Source organism: Hylaeus volcanicus, chromosome 5, assembly GCF_026283585.1.
Source record: "Hylaeus volcanicus isolate JK05 chromosome 5, UHH_iyHylVolc1.0_haploid, whole genome shotgun sequence".
NCBI classification, from domain to species: domain Eukaryota; kingdom Metazoa; phylum Arthropoda; class Insecta; order Hymenoptera; family Colletidae; genus Hylaeus; species Hylaeus volcanicus.
In genome coordinates, this window is record NC_071980.1 from 17,161,896 (window position 1) to 17,186,737 (window position 24,842).

Consider the following 24,842-nt stretch of genomic DNA (forward strand, 5'->3'; position numbering starts at 1 on the left):
TTCGCTTTCAGGTATACGAATTTTGTGCTTATTCACTGGACAACGTGTCCGGGCACAGAAAGACTGCGATCACGCAACGACGACACCAATACTGACATGGCCATTCGAATTTTTCTATTTCAGGTACAACCAACTACCCTTTTCCGAAGAGTATTATCCGATGGCAATGTTGACGAAGCTCGACCTGGTGAAGAAGGACGCAGATCCTGGCAGAGGGCCCTCGAAACGTCCGGACGTAGGTACGGTCGCGGGGAAAGCGACGATCCTTCCGATCGACCAGGAGGAAAACTACATAAAGCAGGAGATGAACGAGGAGGACGACGAAGAGGACCTGCCGTTGGCGTACCACTGTAAGCTCTGCGGCGTGTTCTTCGCTTCCCAGGCTCTGCTGGACAATCACGAGATCGAGCACAAGAGCAAACGCAAGAACACCTGCGCTCAGTGCGGCAGGGTGTTCAGAACGTACGTGAATCTTAGGAAACACATGAAGAAGCACGTGGGTCGTAAAAGTGGTCGCAAAGCCGGCAACTCGTCCGTCGTCAATCGTTCCAGCGGTCTGAAGGTGAAGAAAGAGAAGTCCGAGCTGGAGTTTCTCTGCAAGACGTGCAACAAGGTGTTCCGACACAAGAGCAACTACCAGAAGCACCTGATGCGTCACACCGTCGGCGATCTGACGTGCAAACACTGCCCGAAAAAGTTCCGCTTGTTCCGCGACCTGACCAGGCACGAGAAAACCCACTTTTATCCCAGCTACATGTGCAAGGAGTGCGATTACGAAACCACCGTCCTGGCTGCGCTGAGCATCCACATGCTGCGACACACCGACAAAGCTGACCTGCCCTTCAAGTGCAACGACTGCGATAAACGGTTCCGCAAGGCGATCGACTTGCAAGAGCACTACAACATCCATTCCGGCGACAAGCCGTTCGTCTGTCAGTTATGCGGCAGCGCCTTCTATCTCAGGCGACAGCTCTCCGCTCATTGCAGGCGCATGCACCCCGAGATGAAGGCCAACAAAGTGACCAGCACCGCCTGCGACATCTGTGGCCGCGTACTCGCCACGAAGAGGTCGCTCTTCCGCCACAAGGAGAGTCACAATCCCACCAAGCTCTACCTCTGCGATTACTGCGGCAAGAGTCTGAGCAGCGCCGAGCATCTAAAGAAACACAGGCGCATCCACACGGGCGAGAAACCGTACGTTTGCGACATATGCGGCAAGGGATTCACCGACTCCGAGAATCTCAGGATGCACAGGAGGGTGCACACGGGCGAGAAACCGTACAAGTGCGACCAGTGCCCGAAAGCTTTCTCGCAGAGATCCACGTTGACCATCCACAGGCGAGGGCACACCGGGGAAAGGCCATACGTTTGTCAGATCTGCAACCGCGGCTTCTCTTGTCAAGGGAACCTCACCGCTCATCAGAAGTCGACCTGCGTTTAATTCTCGTGCGAATGCCTCCCGTCGAGGGTAGAACTCTGATACCAGCTTATCGCGAGCGGTGGGGGATTACCGTTTCAGTGTCGTTAAGGTCAATGCTCCCCTGCTGATCACTGCGGGAACGCTAATTACCTATTCGACGACTTGCCAAGGTTACTATGGGTCGAACGATCGAACGAATATCGACGAACGATGTGGGGGAAACGTTGAAGGAGCTTGCGAGTTAATAAACAGATAAAATAGATTTTTCTATACTTTATGATACTCGTTTAGGGGCGGTGTCGACATCGTTCGTGTATGGTGCATCTGCGACTAATTGTATTACCTATTAATATTACATGTTGGATGCTTTCCAGAGCCTATCGCGCTGTTTTCCTTTCTTTCAAGTTTCTTTTTTCTCGTTTCCTACTCTTTCGTTCTCTCTTCTTTCATTTTTTTTTCTTTTTTTGCAATACATTGAACACTAGACGAATTATAGTTCTTCGTTGTTGCGAAAATGTACCCGTCGCTCGTTTAGTGATGTAGCCCTTGGATTATGTTATCGCGCTTGGGTTTGAAATTGTTACACTGTTTTTTCCAAACTGCGCGTATGTGACCCCGTGACAAAAAGACGAGGATCGTTCCTGGTTGACATTTTTTTTTTTGTGCAGGGGCTTTGACGTTCGTACGAAATTTGTTCACGGAAAGAAAGCGAATACGTCGACTGAGAAATTTATGTTAAACTGTCGTTATCGATACCCGTTATTACACGTTTAATAAAATAACAATTGATCCAATGAAAAAAAACGTTTGTTAGCATGGCGATTCTCTCTGTTCCATCGATTAACTCATTAATCCGCCACGTCTAAACAAGAGCATCATTTCCCTCTCACATCCTCGTTGCAAAAGAAAGACTGGTCGTAGATACCATCCCTCCGTATATCCCCAATAAAGAAACATCCAACGATTCAAGAAGAAGTATCGACGAAACTATGTAAATGCGTATAACATGTTGAAACTTGACGTTGTTGATTGCAGAGCTCTGGGGATCATAGATTGGTGCACAGATACGATTAACTACGTCAAAGATGAACCACCGTCGCCGTCGCCGGAAGAACTAAGCGCGAAGCAAGGTCTGCTTTACGTAGAAGAGCACGCGTACGCCAGAACGTTGGAGAAGACGAGTCAGCCCGTAGACGCGGCGAGAAAATCGCCGACGAGGAAGAAGAAACAGAAGAGACACGAGGAGCCGGGAACGTACACGTGCTCTATTTGCGCGTCGAACTTTGACAGACAGGGTGATTACAAACGGCATATGGTGAAGCACAGCGATCTGCGTCCCTACAAGTGCGACGTGTGCGACAAGGCGTTCAAGCGTTCCTCAGAGATGACCAGTCACATGCAGATCCACAGCGGGATCAAGTACATGTGCGAGATCTGCGGTTTCACCACGATCAACAAGATCTCGCTGGGAACGCACAATCGACGAATGCACCAACGCGACTTGCGCTACCCCTGTGACCAATGCGACAAGAGCTTCATGTCCAACTACGACCTGGAGGACCACCGTGCCAGCCACCTGGGGTCGAAGACATTCGTCTGCGAGTACTGCGGAAACGCTTACGCGCAGCGATCTTACTTGGTAGCTCACAAACGCGTGATCCACGGTGTGGAGACCGGAGCGCCGAAGGAGTTCAGGTGCCACATCTGTAGCAAGAGCCTCGCCTCCGAGCACAGTCTCAGGAACCACGTCGCCCTGCACTCGCAGATGTTCCTCTGCGCTCACTGTGGCAAAGAGTTCGCCACCAATCATGCTTTGAAACTGCACAATCGGAAGCATACAGGGGAAAGGCCTTACCAGTGCAAGGTCTGCTCGAAAGCCTTCTCCAGATCGACCGCTCTCAGGGTGCACAAGCTCACGCATACAGGGGAGAGACCGTACGTTTGCGATCTCTGCGGACAGAGCTTCACCCAGCGGAGCAGCATGATGGCGCATCGCCGCAAGCATCCCGGAAGTCATCCTCCGCCGCCACCGTTTCTCCTCAGCAGACTCGAGAGTATCTAGCTCGTGTTTTAAAGGTTTCCTGACGCCTCAGGTACATTTTAGGGATGTCGAGAGAACTATTAAATGAATGAACTTTGAAAGGATAGCGTTACGAGAGTAGTGCTCACAGTGACGTGTGACTAAAGGGGGACGTTGATAATTGAATAGTATTAAACCATGTTACGTTACCGCTTCATACTTATTGCGCTTTTATGTTCGTTTGTTCGCTATCTCGAGAGTTAATCGTATTTTATAAAGGGATCATCATTTGCGTAATATTGTTAAAAACGATTCATTCTGTTCTGTTACGTGTCGTATTCGTGGACGAATTTCATTATCCTCTTTCTGGAATTGGTATTTTTTTATATTTTATTCATAGCTGTTCTGTGGTTTATAATTCGAGGTTTAAATACTGAAAGATTCTTGCATTGTGCCTTTACTGATATTTGCCCATTAAACTGCTTGAAATATTAAACATGACTCGAGTAATTGCCTGTTGAATAGAACGAACTCTTTTTTTGTTTAGACAAGCATCATATTCAACGCTTTAGACAGTCTTTCGATCTCCTTTAGTGATTGAAGCACTTTCTGGGTATATAAGTTTTTAATTAATAAAAGCAAATAGATAATAGGAAGCTTACCTGCACCATAATTTGTATTTTTATTTATGACTAGGAAAGGGGACCAAAAAACTGATCGAAAGTTTTGAACACATGCATCTCCAAACTGATGAAGAGTTTCATTTCATTATTAATTCTTACAATGTGCGCTACGTTAGTTGTATTGCGCCCAACATCGGATTCAGAGAATCCAGCGAAGTGTATAAATAATGCAGCATAAGTTAGAGACAGGTTCTTTTTTTTCTTATCGTTTACCAGCGACAATAGGTACACTCTTATCGAAGAAGTACATTCACGTACTCGAATAAGCAGCTAAGTATAGTGAATCTCTAAAGTATAAAGTCAATGGGTTTCTCGAGCGACTTCAGCGAGTCTCGCGTTGATTGTAAGAGAATTTGTGCGAATTGGACACGATCGGTTGTTCTAGAAGCTGTGACATGTATCGATGTAAGTAGCATAACTGTAAATTTACATTAAGTTCAAAATGAAACCGGTTCAGTGCAACCTACGGCAAATCGCTTGTACTGAATTCTTTGTTCCTTTAATTAAATCCATTTCAGAAGTTCTATAATCGATAGTTTGCAATGCTTCCCTACCCATAGTCCCTTCCTATCGCGAGCACCGTGACTAACCGTTAACATCTACCGTATCGCGCGAATAATCGAATGGCGAGATTGCGGTTTCTTTTATTTGACTGTATCGAATTCTTTGCTGCGGCTGACTAAGTCAATGGATGTTTCAGGATGTCAGCGATCGCAGGAACGACACAGAACCCAGCCCAACCACTTTTTATAGAATGTAACGGAGCCCCTCTCTCGGACCAGGACGAATCGTCGATAGAAATTAAGACATCTCCGACTTCCGACCACAACGATGACAATAGTGTCCGATGTAATTACGAAAGAATCTTTGTCGACGTCGGTAACGAACGAACAGCGAAAGAACAAAGTGCAAGCGACGATGGTGATATTCTTTATCTAGGTCGAAAGAATACTTGTTCGTTGCCAACGGTTAACTATGGTTCGTTAGCCAATAGAGAAAGTACGCAGACATCTTCGATACCCGTTACAAGTCCAACTGATAATACCGGTATATACGTGGAAGTCGAAGTTCAGAAGAAGACAGTAGTGAACGTTATTAAAAACGTTCTGATACCGATTCAAGGCAAGGACGGATCAGTGTCGTACGAGCTGAAGGACATTGGCGTGCGTGTGAATGCTGAGGTGAAGAAACCAGAGCAACAACCAAACAAGCGATTGCCACGTAGGGTTACCAGCCCCGCGTTACCCAAATCAGCACCTATTAAAAAAGGAAATAGAAGACCTAGAAGGGCAGCCGTACGTAGGACGTTGAAGAGAGTGGAGAGTGTAAGAGTAGTCGAAGAGGACTTGATAAAAACTGGAGAAGAAGAATCAGAGGAATCATCAACGACAGGTACGACCGAAGACGAAGCGGTTACCGAGAATCTGCGAAGCGTTTGCCCTTCTTGTCACAAGAGATTCGCCAATAACCACCTGATGGGCAGGCATTTTACCAAAATGCACAAAAACCATTACCGTTGCAAGGGATGCGAATATATTTACGAATCCAAGGATATCCTCGAGGAACACTCCCAATTTCACAAGAAAAAATCAACCCCGTTGGATTGTCCTTCCTGTCATAAGAAGTATAAGCATCAGGGGGGCCTGAGACGACATCAGATCCGCGCGCACAGTATGGTCGAACCTAAAGCGATTCGCAACAAGAATGACGATGCTCCGGTATCCGATGACGAGTCTCAAAAAACCAATCGGTTACGAATGAAGAGCTACACTTGCCGTAACTGTGACAACGTTTACCTGGAGTATTCCCACTTGGTAGCTCACGAACGTCTCACTCACGGGATACGGAAAAAGGAACCGAAGAAGTTCAAGTGCAACGTGTGCAAAAGGAATTTTCGCAGCGAATTCAATCTTCGTCGTCACTCTGGATTCCACGAAAAGAGCTTTTACTGCGACGACTGCGGCGGGGAATTCACGAGCAAGCAGTCCATAAGGATGCACATGCGGAAGCACACGGGTGAAAAGCCTTACAAGTGCAAATTGTGCTCGAGAACCTACGCTCAAGTAGGCGTACTTAGGGTGCACATGCTGACCCACACGGGGGAGAGGCCGTACGTGTGCAACATTTGCGGGAAAAGGTTTACTCAGAGGAGTAGCATGATGTATCATCATCGCAAGCACCCTGGGAATCACCCGCCACCGCCTCGTGTGTCTCTTACTGGTCTTGAGACTAATGTGGATTAATTGTAATTGTAAGAATACATATCGTAAAGAATATATTTTGAAATTTATTTATCAATTTGAATAGTTATTATGTACTATATCATCGTTGATAAACGTTTTCTTACATGGAGTTTAATTTTTACCACTGACAACATGCTTAGCGATTACGACCGTTAAGATATTGTAAATCTCGGACTCTTCTCTAGTCTTTCTGTAGTCTGACTTAGTCAATGGATGTTTCAGGATACCACTGATCGCAGTAACGCCTACTACAGTGTACTCTGCAATTCCGGACCCTCTAGTATCTAACGAAGTGGCTAATCAGAATGCGCAGTGTGGTAACGAAAGCACCTGTGATTCGTCTTTAAAGGGAGCCCAGGTTAATTCGGTAGTAACGGAGGTTATAGAAATTAAAGAAGAGCCTGTTCGGACACCTTTTCCACCTGTTACACTTCCAGTCACAGATCAATGTTCCAGCACGTGTATGCCAGTTGAAGTTAAAACAGAGCCAAACGATATCGAACCTGGTCAAAATCAAGATGGATCCACGCCATGCCATATTGAGTTCGTCAGTGTACAAAATAATCCTGCATTTATGGACTTTTCTCAAAGAGTAAGAATCTGTAGTTGCCAGAAAACGGTCCCCATCAAACCCAAATCAAACATTGATGAATTTGGAAATCTTGTACCATACGAAGACTACGCTGTACCAACGGGGCCAGGATGGCATCGTAGCGCAGAGTTGAAAAAGCGGCCAGTGAAAAAGAAACCGAAATGTCCATCCAATATTAGCCAACTTAGAAAAGAGATATTCCCAGTGGCGCAAACGCCAGTAGGCGACATGGAAACGTACCAGAATCGACAGATGTGTCCATACTGTTGCGCCACTTTCTCCAAAAGAAACGTGATGGTTCAGCACTTTGGGAAATTTCACAAGAACCATTACCTCTGCAAGAAGTGCAATTACATTTACGAGTCGCAGGACATCCTCGACGAACATTTCGAGTTCCACAAAAAGAACCCAATGCCCTACCAGTGCACCAAGTGTGATACCAAGTACAAGCATCAGTGGGGATTGGAGCAGCATTACATCCGCAAGCACAGCACGGTGGAACCGAAAGCGGTGGGCGACGAGATCAAAGAGGAAGGTGGTTTGAACTGCTACGAAGAGTCTCAGGCTAAAACGAGAAGCTACGCTTGTTCGAACTGCGATAACGTTTACTCTTTACAAACTCACTTGAGGGCTCACGAACGCATCACTCACGACGTGGAGGAACGGAGGACAAAGAAGTTTAAGTGTCCCTTCTGTACGAAGACCTACTCGAGGGAATCCAATTTCCGTCGTCACGTCGAGATGCACAACCAGAGGTACACCTGCGACATTTGCGGAAAAGTGTACAAGGAGAAGCATTATATGAGGGTGCATATGCGGAAGCACACGGGTGAAAAGCCTTACAAGTGCAAATTCTGCTCGAGAAAATACGCTGGAATAAGCGTACTTAGAGTGCACATGCTGACCCACACGGGAGAAAGGCCTTACGTGTGCAACATTTGTGGGAAAAGCTTTACTCAGAGGAGTAGCATGATGTTTCATCATCGCAAGCACCCTGGCAATCACCCTCCACCCCCTCCTGTGTACCTTTCTTGTCTTGATGCTAACTTGAATAAATTGTAATCACATTTGAACATCGGGGATGTTTACAGTCAGTGATTACGAGGAGATACGAGTTTTTGATATGGAGGGGATTATGAATTCGAGTATTTTTAGAGTTGTTAAAGTGAAATTGTACTCACGATGAATACTGATCACTCACCAGGATTTTTGTGCTTCCTGTATTTTTTTAAATATTGAACAGTATTATACCAAATTGATTTGAGTTAGACTTTTAGGATTAATCTATAGCGTTATTATTACGAACGTAAGTTATATTTCTAAGCAAGTGAATTTACCTTCGTTCACGTAATTATTACGATTCATTTGCTAGCCATTTGTTTATTGAACTCTGAATATAATCATACAGTATTATTTCTTTCGTCGAGTTTATTTACCGATAGTTAGGTGTAACATTATTTTGGAATGATAAATTATTTATACAGTGCATCGTAGAAATTATTCATCAAACTAAAAAGGTGTAATTATCGAAAATCATTATCGATGAACAATATCATAGAGGTATGATTACAAAAACTTTGACTTTTATTACAAATAAAGTTTTATTCTTGCCATTCCTCGTTTTACATAAAATGAAGTTACTGTAAAATATGGTAAACAATGCCGTAGTACAAATCCAGAATTAATTGGATTGCAAGAGAGTATAATGTGATTCCCTCAATAAAATTCCTTGTACTGCCTCCATCGTCAGTTGCTCTACAATTTCTGTAACGTTCGTCCTTGTAACTAACGCTAACTGTACATTTATGTTAAGTTGAAAATGAAATAACTACCCTTGTACTGAATTTTGTGTTCCTTTAATTAAATTCCGCACTGTCTCTCCCCACCTATTTCCTCCCCCCTTGAGTATACGAAACGAACCACTAAAAATTCTAAAAGGCGAATGAACATATTGGTTCGTGAAAGTACATAAGTCCTGCGCCATGTGTGATTAACAGTGACTACTCGCAGTGTCAGCTTGACCACACGCACAAAGATAAGAAGATGCACAAGATCCAGGAAAGTTATATAAATAATTTTAGGATATTTATAATATCGTTTTATCGAGTCTTTCCTTGAGCTGATTAAGGTGATGGATGTTTCAGGATATCGAAGACCTCAGAAATGCCTCTACGCTAGCTGAACCTCTTTTTATAACGTACGATGGATCATTTTTTGGCCTGGAAGAAATGCCAAGATAAATTTAGAATTTTCGTTAACGAACAAAACCTGAAGAGGAAGATGTAGCAAACAATATCTACGATTCGTGTCTAGGAGGAGTGAATCATTGTTTTTTAATAAAATGAGTTAATTATATTATAGTCTATTTCTACTTACATTAACCTTGATAAACGCGATTATTTTTGGTATATTTCAATAAAAGGTTCGTTAAGCAACGTACAAGTTAACCATACAGATACCATCGTGCATTATTTATGTATTTCCCATTTCACCCATATAATGGAAGAAAAGAGTATATTTTGAAATTTATTTATCAATTTGAGTAGTTATTATGTACTACATCATCGTTGATAAACGTTTTCTTACACACAATTTAATTTTTACCACTGACAACATACGCTTAACGATTACGACCGTTAAGCAACACTGGAAGACGTGCGAAATTCAATGAAACGAACAGTTTTAAGATATTGTAAATCTCGGACTCGAATGAACAAGATGTTGAGTAGCATGTGATGATTCCGTGGACAATTGTACCAAGAATCGATTACTTTTATTTAAGTCTATCGAATCTTTCTCTGGTCTGATTTAGTCAATGGATGTTTCAGGATGCAACTGATCGCAGTAACGCCTACCACAGTGTACTCTACACACCCCATTTTTATATCGTGTAATGGATCACTTGTGGGCCTCGGTATACCAGATATTCCAATGCTAATTAAGGACCCTCCAATATCTCAAGACGTGGCTAATCCCATTGCGCAGAGTGGTAACGAAAGGACCATTGATTCGTCTTTAAAGGAAGCCCAGGCTAATCCGATTATAACAGAGGTTACACAAATTAAAGAAGAACCTGATACGAACTCAGATCAGACACCTTCTCCAGTTGCTACACATTCAGTCACAGATCAAGATTCCAGCACGTGTACGCCAGTTGAAGTTAAAACAGAGCCAAACACTACCGACAGTACTCCCGAACCTCGTCAAAATCAAGATGGATCCACGCCACGCAACATTGAGTTCGTTAATGTACAAAATAATCCTGCATTGATAGACTTTCCTCAAAGAAAAAGATACAGAACGTGTAAGAGCAAGAGTGCAGTCCCCATTTTGCCCAAAACAAGCATCGATGCATTTGGAAATCTTGTAGCATACGAAGACTACGTTGTATCAATGCCGCCATCATGGCATCGTAGCGAAGAGTTGAAAAAGCCAGTGAAAAGGAAACAGAAATTTCCATCCAATATTACCCAACTTAGAGAAGAGATATTCCCAGTGGCGCAAACGCCAGTAGGCGACGTGGAAACGTACCAGAATCGACAGATGTGTCCATACTGTTGCGCCACTTACTCCAAAAGACACGTAATGGTCCAGCACTTCGAGAAATTTCACAAAAACCATTACCTCTGCAAGAAGTGCAATTACATTTACGAGTCGCAGGACATCCTCGACGAACATTACGAGTTCCATAAAAAGAACCCACTGACCTACAAGTGCACCAAGTGTAAGATGAAGTACAAGGAGCAGTGGGGATTGGAGCAGCATTACATCCGCGAGCACAGCACGGTGGAACCGGAAGCGGTGGCCAACGAGATCAAAGAGGAAGGTGGTTTGAACTGCTACGAAGAGTCTCAGGTTAAAATGAAAACGTTCGGTTGTTCGAAGTGCGATAACGTTTACTCTTTACAAGCTCACTTGAGGGCTCACGAGCGCATCACTCATGGTTTGAAGCATCGGAAGACAAAGGATTTCAAGTGTTCCATCTGTACGAAGTCCTACTCGAACGAATCCACTTTCCAGCATCACGTCGAGATGCACAACCAGAGGTACACCTGCGACATTTGCGGCAAAGTGTACAAGGAGAAGTATCACGTGAGGCTGCACATGCGGAAGCACACGGGTGAAAAACCATATCAGTGCAAAGTCTGTTTGAGGAGGTTTGCGCAGTCGAACTCGTGCAGGGTGCACATGCTGACACACAAAGGTCTGAGGCCCTACGTGTGCAATATTTGTGGTCGTGGTTTTACGCAGCGAGGCACCTTGGTGATTCATCATCGAAAGCATCCGGGGAATCATCCGTTACCACCTCCTGTGTACATTAATTCTTTTCTCAAAAACAACTACTAGTTTGAGAGTGTTCCTAAAGTTGGAGACAAAGACGAAGTGTGAGTGTTTCGAATGACTGATCTAGGCTTTCAGCGATTTGGTAACATGTTTTCAAGTGCTAACTAACGAAAGTAAACTCTGGAGGAATATTAATTGTTTAAGAAAATTGTAGTTTAAGATTTTCTTTCGAAGGACTTGCTCGAAATATTGACGATTGTTTGAAATGGGACTATTAACGCACATATACTATTGTTATTAGGTGCGACAGTATTATTTTATATGAAACTGTTTTGGTATAAAGATGGACGCTTGTTTTCTATACTGATACTTTTGAAACTTCCGTTGTATTGGGTACAAAAGTAATGTTATTAAAAATGAATTGATTTTAATGCTTTCTTGATTGTGTCTATAGATATGCTCGACTATAATCTATACCTAACAGTATAAGTCCCGTCAATAACGTAGATTTTTATGCCATGGCTCATATTTATCCACGTTTGCATATTTTAGTACTGTCAAAAAATAATTGTTTTTGGCTCATTCCATAGAGAGTTATGTTCATTTACGCGTGTTGTATCATTATACGTATTAATAAAAGGCTCGAATGTAATTCCTAGATACATACTCGTTAAACTCGCAAAATCCGTATACATTATTTATCCTTGAATTCCATATATTTTCTATTGTAAATCATGTTCGGAAAAAGAAAGTTCTTTACGTATCATTTCAACTATTCTTGAACTCTAGAGAAATAGACTGCGTTGTCAATTTGTATTATTACATAAATTCTGTTGCAAGTACAATGTCTACGTGGGATTCTCTTCGTATCTGTAATTAATACGTAATACCCAAGATTTGTATACCTTTTCAGAGTTTTTTTTTTAAGTACTTTAGCTTCTACATGCATGAGTATCATTATGATAGTGCCTGTCTTATCAGTAGGTACTGTAGAAATTCGCTCCCATAAACCAGATATTCTATTAATAAAACATTTACTTCCCTTCACTTCCATATTTTCTCATTGTAGAAAATAATTTTGTTGTAAAAACCTATATTCATTTACAAAACTGTTTATCGTTTAAAAAGTTAGTGACTCTCCTCATGCAATTTATTCAAATGTTCATCTATCCTCGGTTTCATCTGTTACACTAACAGCTGCATCGTATACCAAAAACGCTTCAACGAGTGATGTTTCAGCAATTTGTGAACTTCAACGTTATAAAATTTGCCTATCCACCTGAATAGTTGATACCTGCTGCATCATTGTTGGTAACCATTTTATTATATACTCTTACATTCATAGCGTAGTATTCCAAGATGTAGAAAGTTCAATAAAATTAAATAATGTACTTCAATATCAGATTCTTATCGAGCCTGTTCTTCGACTAACTTGGCGAACGGATGTTTCAGGTGTTCATCGATCGCAGAAACGCCTACTACGGCGTATCCAGCACAACCACTGTTTGTAACGTGTGGTGGATCGTTTTTGGGCCCGGAAGAAACATCGATTGCTATTAAGAACCCACCATTTTCCGACAACGAGGATAGCGGTGTAAATTGCGATTTCGAAGCCTTCTATGGCGGTCTTAACGAACAAAGTAAGGGGATCAAACAAGAACCCTGCGCGAATCCAGAAATTAAAGAAAAACCCTGCACGAATCCAGAGGAGACACCTCCGACGTCAGTTACAGATCCAGTATCAGTACAAGCTGCACATTCATTTTTTTCAAACGGCTATGAAGAGGACGTAGAATTGAGCATCACCGCCCACACAGTCCTGGTATCAAGGTACAGCGCGGACGTACAGATCACGCCAGACCTCACAGAATCTCAAAACGAGAACAGCGACCCATCGTCGGTTAAGATAAAACCAGCTCCACCGGAACCCGATTCCGTTGCGATTGAAGCAGCTCACTTATTTGAGGAATCACGAGCGCGTCGTTCACAGAATCGAAAGGCCTCGGATACTCGAGACAACGAAAAAATTCATGTGTGGTATCTGCGAGAAGTCTTTCACAAGAAAAAGCCTTGCTCTTCGTGGCAGATCGCACGAGGGGATCACCAAATACGATCTACAAGACAATAGGCGAAGAACACATCCTGTCAAGAAACTTTACAAGTGTACAATCTGCCAGAAGGATTTTTTTCATATGACATTCCTGAAAATGCACTCGAACCCCTACCTGTGTCAAATTTGTGGCCGTACTTTCATTCATCGATATTTGTTGATGAATCATTATCGACATAATCATCCGATCACACCTCCAACACTGTTTAAAGAAAAATAAAAAAACAAAAGCCAAGTGAAAGTATTTTTTAGTGACCTGGAAATGGTCATGAGAGCAATTCAATATGCGTTATTAGTGAGGAGGTATATCGATGGTTCGATAGTATTATTTTATTGTTAAATTATTATTAAACCTCGTTAAAATATTATTAAACCAATAGTTTTATGTTTCGTTTTACTGTGTGCTTCGATTTGCTGTAGTTGGTCAAGACTTTAAGTTCGAACAAACATCGTATTATTACTGCAAACGTAAATTATATTTGCGAAGAGAAGATTTGTTATCACATTTTTGTACAATTATTTTCTTTTTTACTTTTATAAAAAAGCTGGTTCCATAGCCATTTGCAGAATATTTTCCATTGATATTATGACGCCATTATTTGTTTTATTTCTTTCGTTCTGTTTACTCATTATTTATGCCTATTATTGCATTGAGCGTTATGTTTTAAAGGGAAACACTTAGTGCTTCGACTGTCTTCCGTGATCAACGTAACGCGAAAGTGTATAATATACTGTATTATTATTGACCAACGATATCATAAGTGTATCATAATATAAAGTTCATCATTTCAAATTGTAGTTTACTGCATTTAGTCCTCCCTGAGGTTCAGTAAAGACTGGTAGCGTCTTGCAATACCAGTTACCCTACCAAACACGTGATAATCGCCCATTTTGACCAAACGCAAAGGAACCATTATTATTGCAGGATGTGTCGATACATTTGTGAATTTCAGGACATAGAAGAACAAAATGAAGTTCAAGTGTTTTTGCAAAGTGAAGAATCGGAAATCGGAGCCTCTTCTGCGACCAACGTGGCAAGAAATTCGAAGAGAAATCCTCTTTGAAAGGTAGATTCTCTTTGGTATCGATGCAAATTAATGCTTAAAGTGTTATTCGCATATACTTGGGGTACACTGGCTTGCCCACACAGGAAAAACCATCGAAGATTTATTCAGCAGGACAGCGCGATGAGATATCTTCATCGTAGCGTGATTATTCTAACGAAACCAGTGTTATGTATCGATCAGATACTTCCTTATAAACCACAGAGTCACGGAATTTGTTTATCCAACTCTGTATTTATTCCCTACTGTGGCGTTTAATTACAGACAATCTCACTCTTTCCACCGACAGAGACACACATGTTTACTCATCACACACGTTGATTAATATTCGAAGATGTATAAAGTCCAATGAAATCGAATACACAGACATAAAATAGTGTAAATCTCAGACTCGTCCCGACTCTATCCTTGGACTGACTTAATCGATGGATGTTTCAGGATGTCGACGATCGCAGCAACGTCTACTGAAGTGTACCCTGCACAACCACTTTTTATACCGTGTAACGGACCTTTTTTGGGCCTGGATGGAATGCCAATTCGAATTAAGGAGCCTCCCGTTTCCGATGACGAGGGTGACCACAGTGTTCACTGCAGCTTTGATAGCAACTACGATGGTAGTATTAACGAACTGAGACAAAAGAATGAAGACGCAGCAGGTGGCAGGAACAAGGCTATTTATGGAAGTAATACTTACTTGCTGACGACGGGTCTTGCTAAGATTAAAGATGAACCTGGTATAGACTCGCAGATGCCTTTGAGATCTGTTACAAGTTCAACAACAGGACAACAAAGAAACGTGTATGTGGGAGTCAAGAAGGAGACAGAGTTAAACATTACTAACAACGTTCTCACAGTTCAACGTGGTGAGGGATCATTGCCCTGCAACATGGAGAGCAATGAACTGGAGGCTACAAAGGGCAAAAAAAGGAAAGACAAATCATCTTCGATCACGAAAACGAGACCCATTCTCCCAAGGACAATAATAAACTCGAACACAGAAGTCGTAGGAGTCCATGAGTCAAATCTACAGACGACAAATAAGAGACTCGAAAACACAGACGCGATGGATAACCATCCAGTGAAAAAAAAGAGAATGAAGTATCTATCCAGCGTTCGTTACAAAAGTCCACCGAGAATTCCAGCGACGGACACGTCGTCTGGTGGAACGGAAATGGCGCGGGAGAACCTGAGGAACATTTGCCCGTACTGCCACAACGTTTACTCCTCGGAGCGTGTAATGGACGTGCATTTTCGCAAGTACCACAGAAACCATTATCGCTGCAAGAGGTGTCAGTACATCTACGAGTCTCAGGACATCCTCGACGAGCACTCCAAACTTCACGAAAAAAACGCCACGCCGTATCAGTGCACCTCCTGTAAGATGAAGTATAAGCATCGATGGGGACTTGAACAGCATCAGATTCGCGCGCACAGCACAGTGGAACCAAAGGCGAACGACGACCACCAGGCTAATGGCAGTCGATTGCGATTGAAGTCCTTCGCCTGTCAGTACTGTGCGAACGTTTACCCTCTGCTCACTCATCTGAGGGCTCACGAACGCATCATCCACGGGGTGAAGTACAAACGACCCAAGGAATTCAAGTGCGACGTCTGCGACAAGTGCTTCTGCATCGAAGACAACTTTCGTCGCCACGTCGAATTGCACAAACGTGTTTATACCTGCGACGATTGCGGCAAGGTGTTCAGGGATAAGTACATCCTGAAGATGCACGTTCGGATCCACACTGGCGAGAAACCTTACAAATGCAGCGTTTGCTACAGTCGTTTCTCTCGGTTAACCTCACTTCAGGTTCACAAGCTCATCCACACGAGGGCGAGACCCTACGTGTGTAACATTTGTGGTCGTAGTTTCACTCAGCGAGGCACCCTGAGGATTCATCATCGAAAGCATCCAGGGAATCATCCGTTACCACCTCCAGTCTCCCTCGCCACTCTTGATACCATTCGGAACTAGATCTTCTGTAATGTTGGGAATAATTCGAATCATAATTCTAGATCGTATTTGGAAGAGGTTGTTGAAGAAATCAATTTATATGACATATTGGTTTTTTTTTTTTATTTTTTTTTTATATATTGTGTCTAGCAACTTCTGGATGAATACTAACTATTTAGGAATTGCAGTGACATGGAATTTGTTTATCGTACTTGGTAGATACGAAGTATTACATGATCATTATTTAGTACATTTTAATACCCACGCACACACGCAGTTTCACTTTTATCACAAAGGAAGATGTACTTTTAGCCATTACGTACTGTGCATAGAATTTGAAGCTGTACATAAGGAACTCGAATAAACAATTATTTTGAAATGTAACGAATATAAAAATATTCGAATTATTAGCGTCTGTTAAAAAGTAATAGATTGTTAATTTAAATTAAATAAGGTATGACTCCAAGAACTCCATCGCTTAACAATGTCACTGTCGACCACTGTAAACTAATATATAATTCAAAATTAAATTATTTCAGTCCTTTCATTCAGTCCTCGTTAAAAATTCTTCTGTACACGCCTCCATTTTCTGAAACTCTGTAACTAATCACTACGTTCTATGACGATGCGCGAATGAACAATTGTACCGAGAATCGATTACTTTTATTTGAGTTTATCGAGTACATTCCTTCGGCTGACAGAGTCAATGGATGTTTCAGGGTGCCAACGATCGCTGAAACGTCCACTCCACAGAACCCAGCGCAACCACTTTTTATAGCACGTAACGGACCTATTTTGGGGCCGAGTGAAATGCCAATTCGTATTAAGGCCCCTCCAATTTCCGATGACGAGGATGACCAGCATTGGGATTTCGAGTGCCATTACGAAGACATTGGCAACGAGCTTCAACCGAAAGTGGAAGATCCCAGTAACATTAGTGATCCATATTTACAAAGAATGAATTATTATTCGTCGTTGAACGATGATTTCTTGCGAAGCGTTGATAAGAATTCTCTGGTAACCGCATTTAAAGATACCAAAGAAAAATCTTCGCAGACGTCTTTAACGTCAATTGCAAATCCAATTGAAGTATTTGTGCCAGTTAACGTCAAACCCGAGCCAGACTTAAATATTACCAACAATGATCCACTCTCAATGCAGGACACAGACGAATCCGTCAAACTTCAGAATGTTGGAGTGGAGTGGAGTGGATGTTGGAGAGGAACGAGACATAACTCGTCAACGTCGATCAAAAATATGAGTAACATTTTACCCAAACGGAAGAGGAAGAATAATCGGAAAAAATCTGTATCAAGCACCCTGGGAGATAAGGAAAACCAAGAAATTTGTCCTTATTGCGAGAATATTTACTCCACCAAGAAGGCGGTGGACTCGCACTTTCGCAAGATGCACAAAGGCCACTACCGTTGCAGGCATTGTCGATACATTTACGAGTCTCAGGACCTCCTCAACGAGCACTTCCAAATTCACAAGAAAGACGGCCCGTTCGCGTGTGCTTTGTGCAAAATGAAATACAAATCTCAGAAGGGAATAGAACAGCATCAGATCAGAGCACACAGCACCGTGGAACCAAAAGCCATATGCGAGAACGGTTCTTTGCGCTTCAAATGCGAAGCGCGAAGGCTTAATGGGCAACGAAAGAAGAACTTTGCCTGCGAGTTCTGCGACAACACTTACGCTCAGCGTTCCCAATTGTTGGCTCACGAACGCATCACCCACGGGAAATGGGAGAAAGGACAGAAGGCGTTCAGGTGCAACGTCTGCAAACGGTTCTTCTCCAGCGCTGAGAGTGTCGTGAGTCACTCGAAAACTCACGAAAGAACCTACACCTGCGACTACTGCGGCAAGGTGTTCAAAGAGAAATATCTCCTGAGTGTTCACATTCGGAGGCACACTGGCGAGAAGCGTTACCAGTGCAAAGTATGCCTCAGACGCTTCACCGATGTAGGAGTAATGAGGGTGCACAAGCTAACTCATAAAGGTGTAAGGCCGTACGAGTGCAACATCTGCAATTTCAGATTCACTCAGAGGAAGAGCTTGATGAGACATCATCGCAGGCATCCGGGAAATAACCCACTGCCGGCTCCTGTGTCCCTTGCCATGCTTGATAGCGGTTCGGAATAGTCGTAACTGTTCTGCAGCATATGGTACACCTTGAGTCAAGGGTGAAGTGAATGTATCGTGACTGGAAAGGTTCTTGGGGACGTGAAAGGATGATTGAGTGTTCATAATGAAGACTATCGAAGAAGTGGACGTCTTAAATCAACAACGAAGTGATTGTATCATAACTCGAATGGTTCTTGTAGACTTGAAAAATGATTGAATGTTTATAGTGAGGACTATCAAAGACTATTGGACGCTTTGAGTCAACACTGAGGCGACTGTATCATGACTGAAAAGGTTCTTGTGGTCTTGAAGGAGAATCTAGTGTTCACAATGAGAACAATCGATGACTATTTTATCTATGGAGCCCAGGTATTACAGTGTCTTCCTTTCGCTTCTGAGTACCTTCGTGCCTATCGTTTCTGCAAACTTAAGTTGTTTGTATGTTAAGTTACTTAAGAACGCTAAGAATATTAGCTCTGGTTCACGCAATACGAAACACTGTTGAGTTTGCATTAAGTGCTGCATCGTCTCATTTTTGTTATCAACGAAAACATAATATCGTCATTATAATTTTATATAAGACTCGAAAATTGTACATATATATAATAAATATAAAAGTATCTCTAACACTGTTGAAATAAACAGTCAGTATCAGCACACAAGTATCGTTAATTATAACCGAATATTAAGTTGTGTACACAGTTACTTGAGTTCCTGTAATTAAATGCTTTCCATCGGCCTTCCTATTTCCACCATATAATTTTAATTTCTCCTCTCTAAAATAAAAGATAACACACGAATAAACGAGTCGAATGACAAACGCATCCGTGCAGACTATCATTGGTTGTTTTTTTGTTCACTTCCATGGATCGATCCTTTCGTTAAACTTACTAAACGAATGAATGTTTCAGGAAGTGGACGATCGAAGATAATCCAGTGCAACCACTTTTTATAGAATGTAACGGAGCTCCAATTTTGGACCAGGACGAAGTACTCAAAGATCTTAAGGAGCCACCAGTTTCCGATGAAGATGAATGCGGTATGCAGATCGACACCGAAAGTAGTCTGGATACTGAAGAAGTAGCTCAAGAGGATGGTGAAAACAACGTCAAGTACGCCTGCCAGTGCTGCGACAGTGTTTATCCAAAGAAGTCTTATCTGGTGGCCCACAAACGCATCGCACATGGGATACAAAACAAAGGCCCCGAAATGTTGGAGTGCAATGTTTCCAACAAGAATTTCGTCAATGAAAAAAGCCTTCGCACCAGTGTACACACCGATCTCTGCAAAGAGAGCTTCCTCTGCTCTCATTGTGGTAAAGGATTCAATAACAAGTACTGCCTACAGCTGCACATTCGTATGCACGCTCTTATGCACACTGGTGAATGACCTTACCAGTGAAAAGAGTGCAAGAGATCTTTCACCAAATCAGTTGCACTTAGGGTGTACATACTCATACACACTGGCAGGAAACCGAACGTCTGTGATGTTTGTGGACAGAGGTTCACACAGCGCAGGAGCATGATGACTCTTCGGCGTAAACACCCTGAAAATCATGCACTGGTTCCTCTGGTACACTATAAAAGCCTCGAGAGTAACAAGGAGTAGTCTCTGCGATTTTGAATATCGTGGACATTTTTTTATTTGACCCGTATGATTGGAGTGGATATCAACATGTGAGACAGGAGTGATGGAAGAAGGACGTGGGGTGACACAGGACCAGAGAAGAATATTGGACATTTGATAGAATGCTTTTGTTTCTTTTTTTGGGGGTTATTTAAAATGTTGAGGATCGTACGATGTTACTGTTCATTTTTTTGTTTGTGTCAATACTGGAAATGTGAATCAATGGCTATCATTTGTACTTTCATTTGATTAGAAATATCACTGGTCTACGAAGTACAAATAGAGGATTGATTCGATTTCACGAATTTTATGTTGACTATAGGAAGAATAAAGATTCCCTTAATTGATATGCTCGATTGCGGTTGTTTATGCATTTATGGTAAACGAAAATATGAAGAGAATGTGTACAAATGGATAAATATGTGAAATATCAACAATAATATGCATGTTATACCGTTTGGAAAATAAGATGTACTTTTATTTAAGTTTCAAACCTTTTTCTCTACCTGTAAAAATATGAATTTGCAAAAATATCAACAGTCTAAAAATGACTAACGATTGGTGTGGGATTTCTAACGCGTACTTATGCGAGTATCACGTAAAAACTTGGATGAAATATTCACAAAATCTGTCAGCCAATTACATTTCTTTTATAGGATTTCCATTCTTTATAATCAATAATATTTTTCTTTTATTTTGGAACATGGTACTAATCCACAAGGCTTACAATAACATACGAATAAATGAGTGTTGTTGATTGTTACGTCTATTATTCGTTTTTCTTTTTGCTTACATACACGGATCAATTATTAAACTTATTAAACAAATGGGTGTTTCAGGAGATCAACAATCAAAGATAATCCAGTACGGCCACTTGTAAACGCTTACAAACCTACTTCGGATAAGGATTTGTCAGTTTTCGACGAAGGTGACCACGGCATGCATTGCGACGTTGATAAAAACCGCGACGACAACAGTGCGTTGATAGTGAAAAAGGAAAGTGAAAGCAGCATTGACGATGATTTCTATTCGGTTGAAACTATGTACCGTCCAAATGAAGTTAATTATTGTTCGTTCTCAAGTGTATTTAACAGCAGTGGTCTACTAAATGAAGTTAGCGATGTCATCACGATAGAGGAATTCAAACTAGAACCCATCGAAGACGCAGCGCCGATCACAGACCTCGAAACAAAGAAAATTAAGAACAAGTATGTGCCAACTGAAGTTAGGTATACGACAAGACCGAGCATTATGAAAATGCATGTTACACCAGTTCAGAATGGCGTCGAATCGGCATTGCATGACGTTAAGAAGGAAATATCGATTACTTCCCCACGTGAATCAATCGTCGCGTCATCGTATCCATCGAAGACCAAGTCTAGATGCACCAAAGCCAAACCACCCACAAACAAAAATGTAGAACAGAGAATAATCGAAAAGAGAAGAACACAACGTGTAAAGAAGAATATTGAAGTTAGAGAAAGTTTGACAAGGAACTTGACAGGAAAGAATGTAGCAAATAAAGTTGAGAATGTGGAAGGAAAGGAAGTAACAAATGAAGCTGAAAATGTTAATGAAGGATCTTGTTTGCATGAGGCAACCATGGAACCAACGATAATCGAAGAGCCAAAGATACAAAGAAGACAGAAATTAATCAAAGAGGAAGTAACAGGAAGAGTAAAGAAAAATATTGAAGTTAGACGAAGATCAACGAGGATCTTGGCAGAAAAGAAAGTACCAAATAAAGCTGATAATGTGGAAGGAAAGGAATTAACAAATGAAGCTAAAAATGTTAAAGAAATGAAAGTAGAAAATGAAGCTGAAGTAAAGCTACCAGTAATGAATATTAAAGTCGAACGAGTTTTGACGAGGAACATGGATGTAAACAATGTAGCAAATAATTATGCGACAGAAAGTACAGTAACCAATCAACCGAAAAATGCAGAAGGAAAGAAAGTAGCAAAAGAAGTTCAAAATGTTAAAGAACGATCTTGTACACTGCGTTTGGCTAAGTTGTCCCAGATAAAGTCTGAAGTAAATAAAACTGACGAAAATTTTTCGGCGGCACTAGAAACACAAATATCAGCAAATCCAATGTTAGATCCTTTGCGAAAGTATTGCTATTTTTGTCGTAGAATTATGGATGCAGAACATGTGAGCAAGCATGAACGTCAATTTCAACTTGGTGAAGATTTTTCGGCACTAGGGACACAAACGTCAATGATAGAACTTCCGCGAAAGTATTGCCAATTTTGTCAAAAAACTATGGATCCATAACACGTGAACAATCATATGCGTAAGAAACATAGAAACCGCTACTATTGCGTCAAATGTTACCGCGGGTTCATCTCCAAGGATGACCTCGAGGAACACATGAAACATCACGAGAACATTACCTTATATCATTGCCATCTATGTCCTATGAAGTACAGATACCTGTATTCGATAAAAGCTCATCATGTGCGAGTCCATAGCACCGTAGAACCGAAATCCATACATAACAAGGCTTGTCCGTCGAGAATTAGAAGCTACGAGTGCCAAGTCTGTGACAAAGTTTACAGTATGTCGACTTATCTGAAGGCTCACAAACGTATCGCTCATGGAATAGGCAAAAATATATACGTGTGCAAAATCTGTCATAGGAAATACTTACTCAAAGATAACTTTCGTAACCACCTCTGCCGTCCGATAAACGCGCGCGTTACCTGTCCTCAATGCAACAAGTCATGCGCCAACAAAACCTGCCTGGAGATCCACATGCAAGCGCACACGGGCGAACGACCTAACAAGTGCAACATCTGCTCCAAAATGTACACTACGCTAGATTCACTCAGAGTTCACAAGCTTGCCCACAAACGGGTGAAACCATACGAGTGCGACCTATGCGGAAAGACATTCGCCCGTCGGAGCACCTTGATGGACCATCGACGAAGACATCCTGGAAACCATCCAAAAGTGCCACGCGTTTCTCTCGAATGTTTCAGCGACGAGGATTAGTTCTTTCATCTGTGATAGATTTTTTTATGCGTTTTGTGACATTAGAGTGACAACGTCATAAATAGACCTATGGCGAGTGAAAATGTGGATGAATGCAGGAATATGTAATATATAGTGGTGGTCATGTATGGCTGTGATTCGTGAGTTAATAATGAAAATAGTTTAACATACTTTGTTATTTGACACTAAATGTGTATTAGTAATAGATTTTATATGATAGAGAATTTGGTGAAAAATTCACATTTAGAGGAAATCATCAAGTGCCGTTAAGTAACTGGTCACCACTGTACATCTTATACCGACTAGCAAATAAGGAATATTTTTTATTTTCGTTTCAATTGTTCCTAATAACTATTACCAATTATTTTTAAGTTTCCGACATGTAGTTACGTAAATAAGATTAACTGCGAGTGTTTATTTTGAGTACGTAAGAAACTTGCTTCGATGGAACATTTAACAAATCTATCAATTACATATTTGTGTATAGGACTTCCAATCTTTATAATCCATCATTTCTGTACACATACCTTCCTCTCGTATCGCAAACAGGTAACTACCCACAAGCTTCACAGTAACACACGAACAAACGAGCTGTCGAGTAGTCATCCAATCTCTTACGTCGATTATTAGTTTTGCATTTACATACACGGATCGATCCTTTCGCGCTACTTACTAAACGAATGGATGTTTCAGGATGTCGACGGTCGAAGATAATCCTGTGCAACGAGTTTTTATAAACTGTAACGAAACATCTACTTTGGAGAAGGATGAAGTGCTGATACAGATTAAGGAGCCGGCAGCTTTCGATGTAGAAGAGTATAACGTGCCATGCGACATTGATAAAAGCTGCGTCGACGTAGACAGTACGTGGATAGTGAAAAAGGAAAGTGAAAGTAACACCAACGAAGATTTCTTCCTGAATGAAACAAAATATCGTCCATTGTTAGACGAAATTAATCACAGTAACAATAATACGCTACCAAATGGAGTTGACGATAACATCATGATAAAGGAATTCAAGGTAGAGCCGATCATGGACACAGAACCTACGACGTTAGTACCAATTACAGACTCCACAATTAGGAACCTTTATATGCCACGGGATGTTGATAAAAGTTGTGTCGACATAGATAGTGCGTGGATAGTGAAAAAGGAGAGTGAGAGCAACACCGACGAAAATTTCTTCCTGGATGAAACAAAATATCGCCCATTGTTAGACGAAGTTAACCACAGTAACAGCAATACACTACCAAATGAAGTTAACGATATCATCACGATAAAGGAATTTAAGCTAGAGCCTGACATGGACACAGTACCTACAACGTTAGTACCGTATAATAACCCCGCGATTAGGAACTCGTGTATGCAAATCGAAGTTAAGGATTCGACAGGACTGAAAATTAATAAAGTACCGATGCTGATCAATCTCACAAATCCAATCGAAGCATCATGTTCATCGGAGACAAAGTTTAGGGCCATTAAACCCAAACCAGAGATAAATAAGGATGACGAAGAATTTTCCATAGGACCAGGAACACAACCAGTAGATGTAGTGGACACGATGCTAGAAACTCTACGAACGATCTGCACTATTTGTCAAAAAAACTTCGACAACATGGTTCAGCTGGACGAGCATATACGCAGTACTCACAAAAATCGCTTTCGATGCAACGAATGCCGTTACACGTTCGTTTCCAAGGATGACCTCGAGACACACCTGAA

The 24,842-nt window shown here is 41.7% G+C and overlaps 4 protein-coding genes across 4 annotated transcripts in view; all 4 read left to right on the plus strand.

Annotated features, from left to right (window-relative positions):
• LOC128877474 (zinc finger protein 91-like) overlaps positions 1-24,842 on the plus strand; it is a 79,402-nt gene that overhangs the window by 20,337 nt on the left and 34,223 nt on the right. The gene's annotated exons all lie outside the window — the stretch shown is intronic.
• Positions 5,176-6,725, plus strand: LOC128877032 (zinc finger protein 782-like). The gene is made up of 3 exons (XM_054123971.1): positions 5,176-5,304; positions 5,349-6,374; positions 6,589-6,725. The coding sequence occupies exons 1-2, from the start codon at positions 5,297-5,299 to the stop codon at positions 6,364-6,366; spliced, it is 1,026 nt and encodes a 341-aa protein (XP_053979946.1). The 5' UTR covers positions 5,176-5,296; the 3' UTR covers positions 6,367-6,374; positions 6,589-6,725.
• LOC128877036 (zinc finger protein 557-like) lies at positions 18,511-20,097 on the plus strand. Its single transcript, XM_054123976.1, has 2 exons — positions 18,511-18,866; positions 19,409-20,097. The coding sequence occupies exons 1-2, from the start codon at positions 18,841-18,843 to the stop codon at positions 19,884-19,886; spliced, it is 504 nt and encodes a 167-aa protein (XP_053979951.1). The 5' UTR covers positions 18,511-18,840; the 3' UTR covers positions 19,887-20,097.
• LOC128877035 (zinc finger protein 417-like) lies at positions 22,400-23,609 on the plus strand. The gene has a single exon (XM_054123975.1). It carries the CDS (start codon positions 22,416-22,418, stop codon positions 23,118-23,120), a length of 705 nt encoding a protein of 234 aa, XP_053979950.1. The 5' UTR covers positions 22,400-22,415; the 3' UTR covers positions 23,121-23,609.

Coding starts and splice junctions, on each gene's coding strand:
- LOC128877036 (XM_054123976.1), top strand. CDS start 18,841: ATGACTATTTTATCTATGGAGCCCAG. Junction 18,867..19,408: donor ATTTTATCTATGGAGCCCAG/GTATTACAGTGT, acceptor TGAATGTTTCAG/GAAGTGGACGATCGAAGATA.
- LOC128877035 (XM_054123975.1), top strand. CDS start 22,416: ATGCGTAAGAAACATAGAAACCGCTACTATTGCGTCAAATGTTACCGC.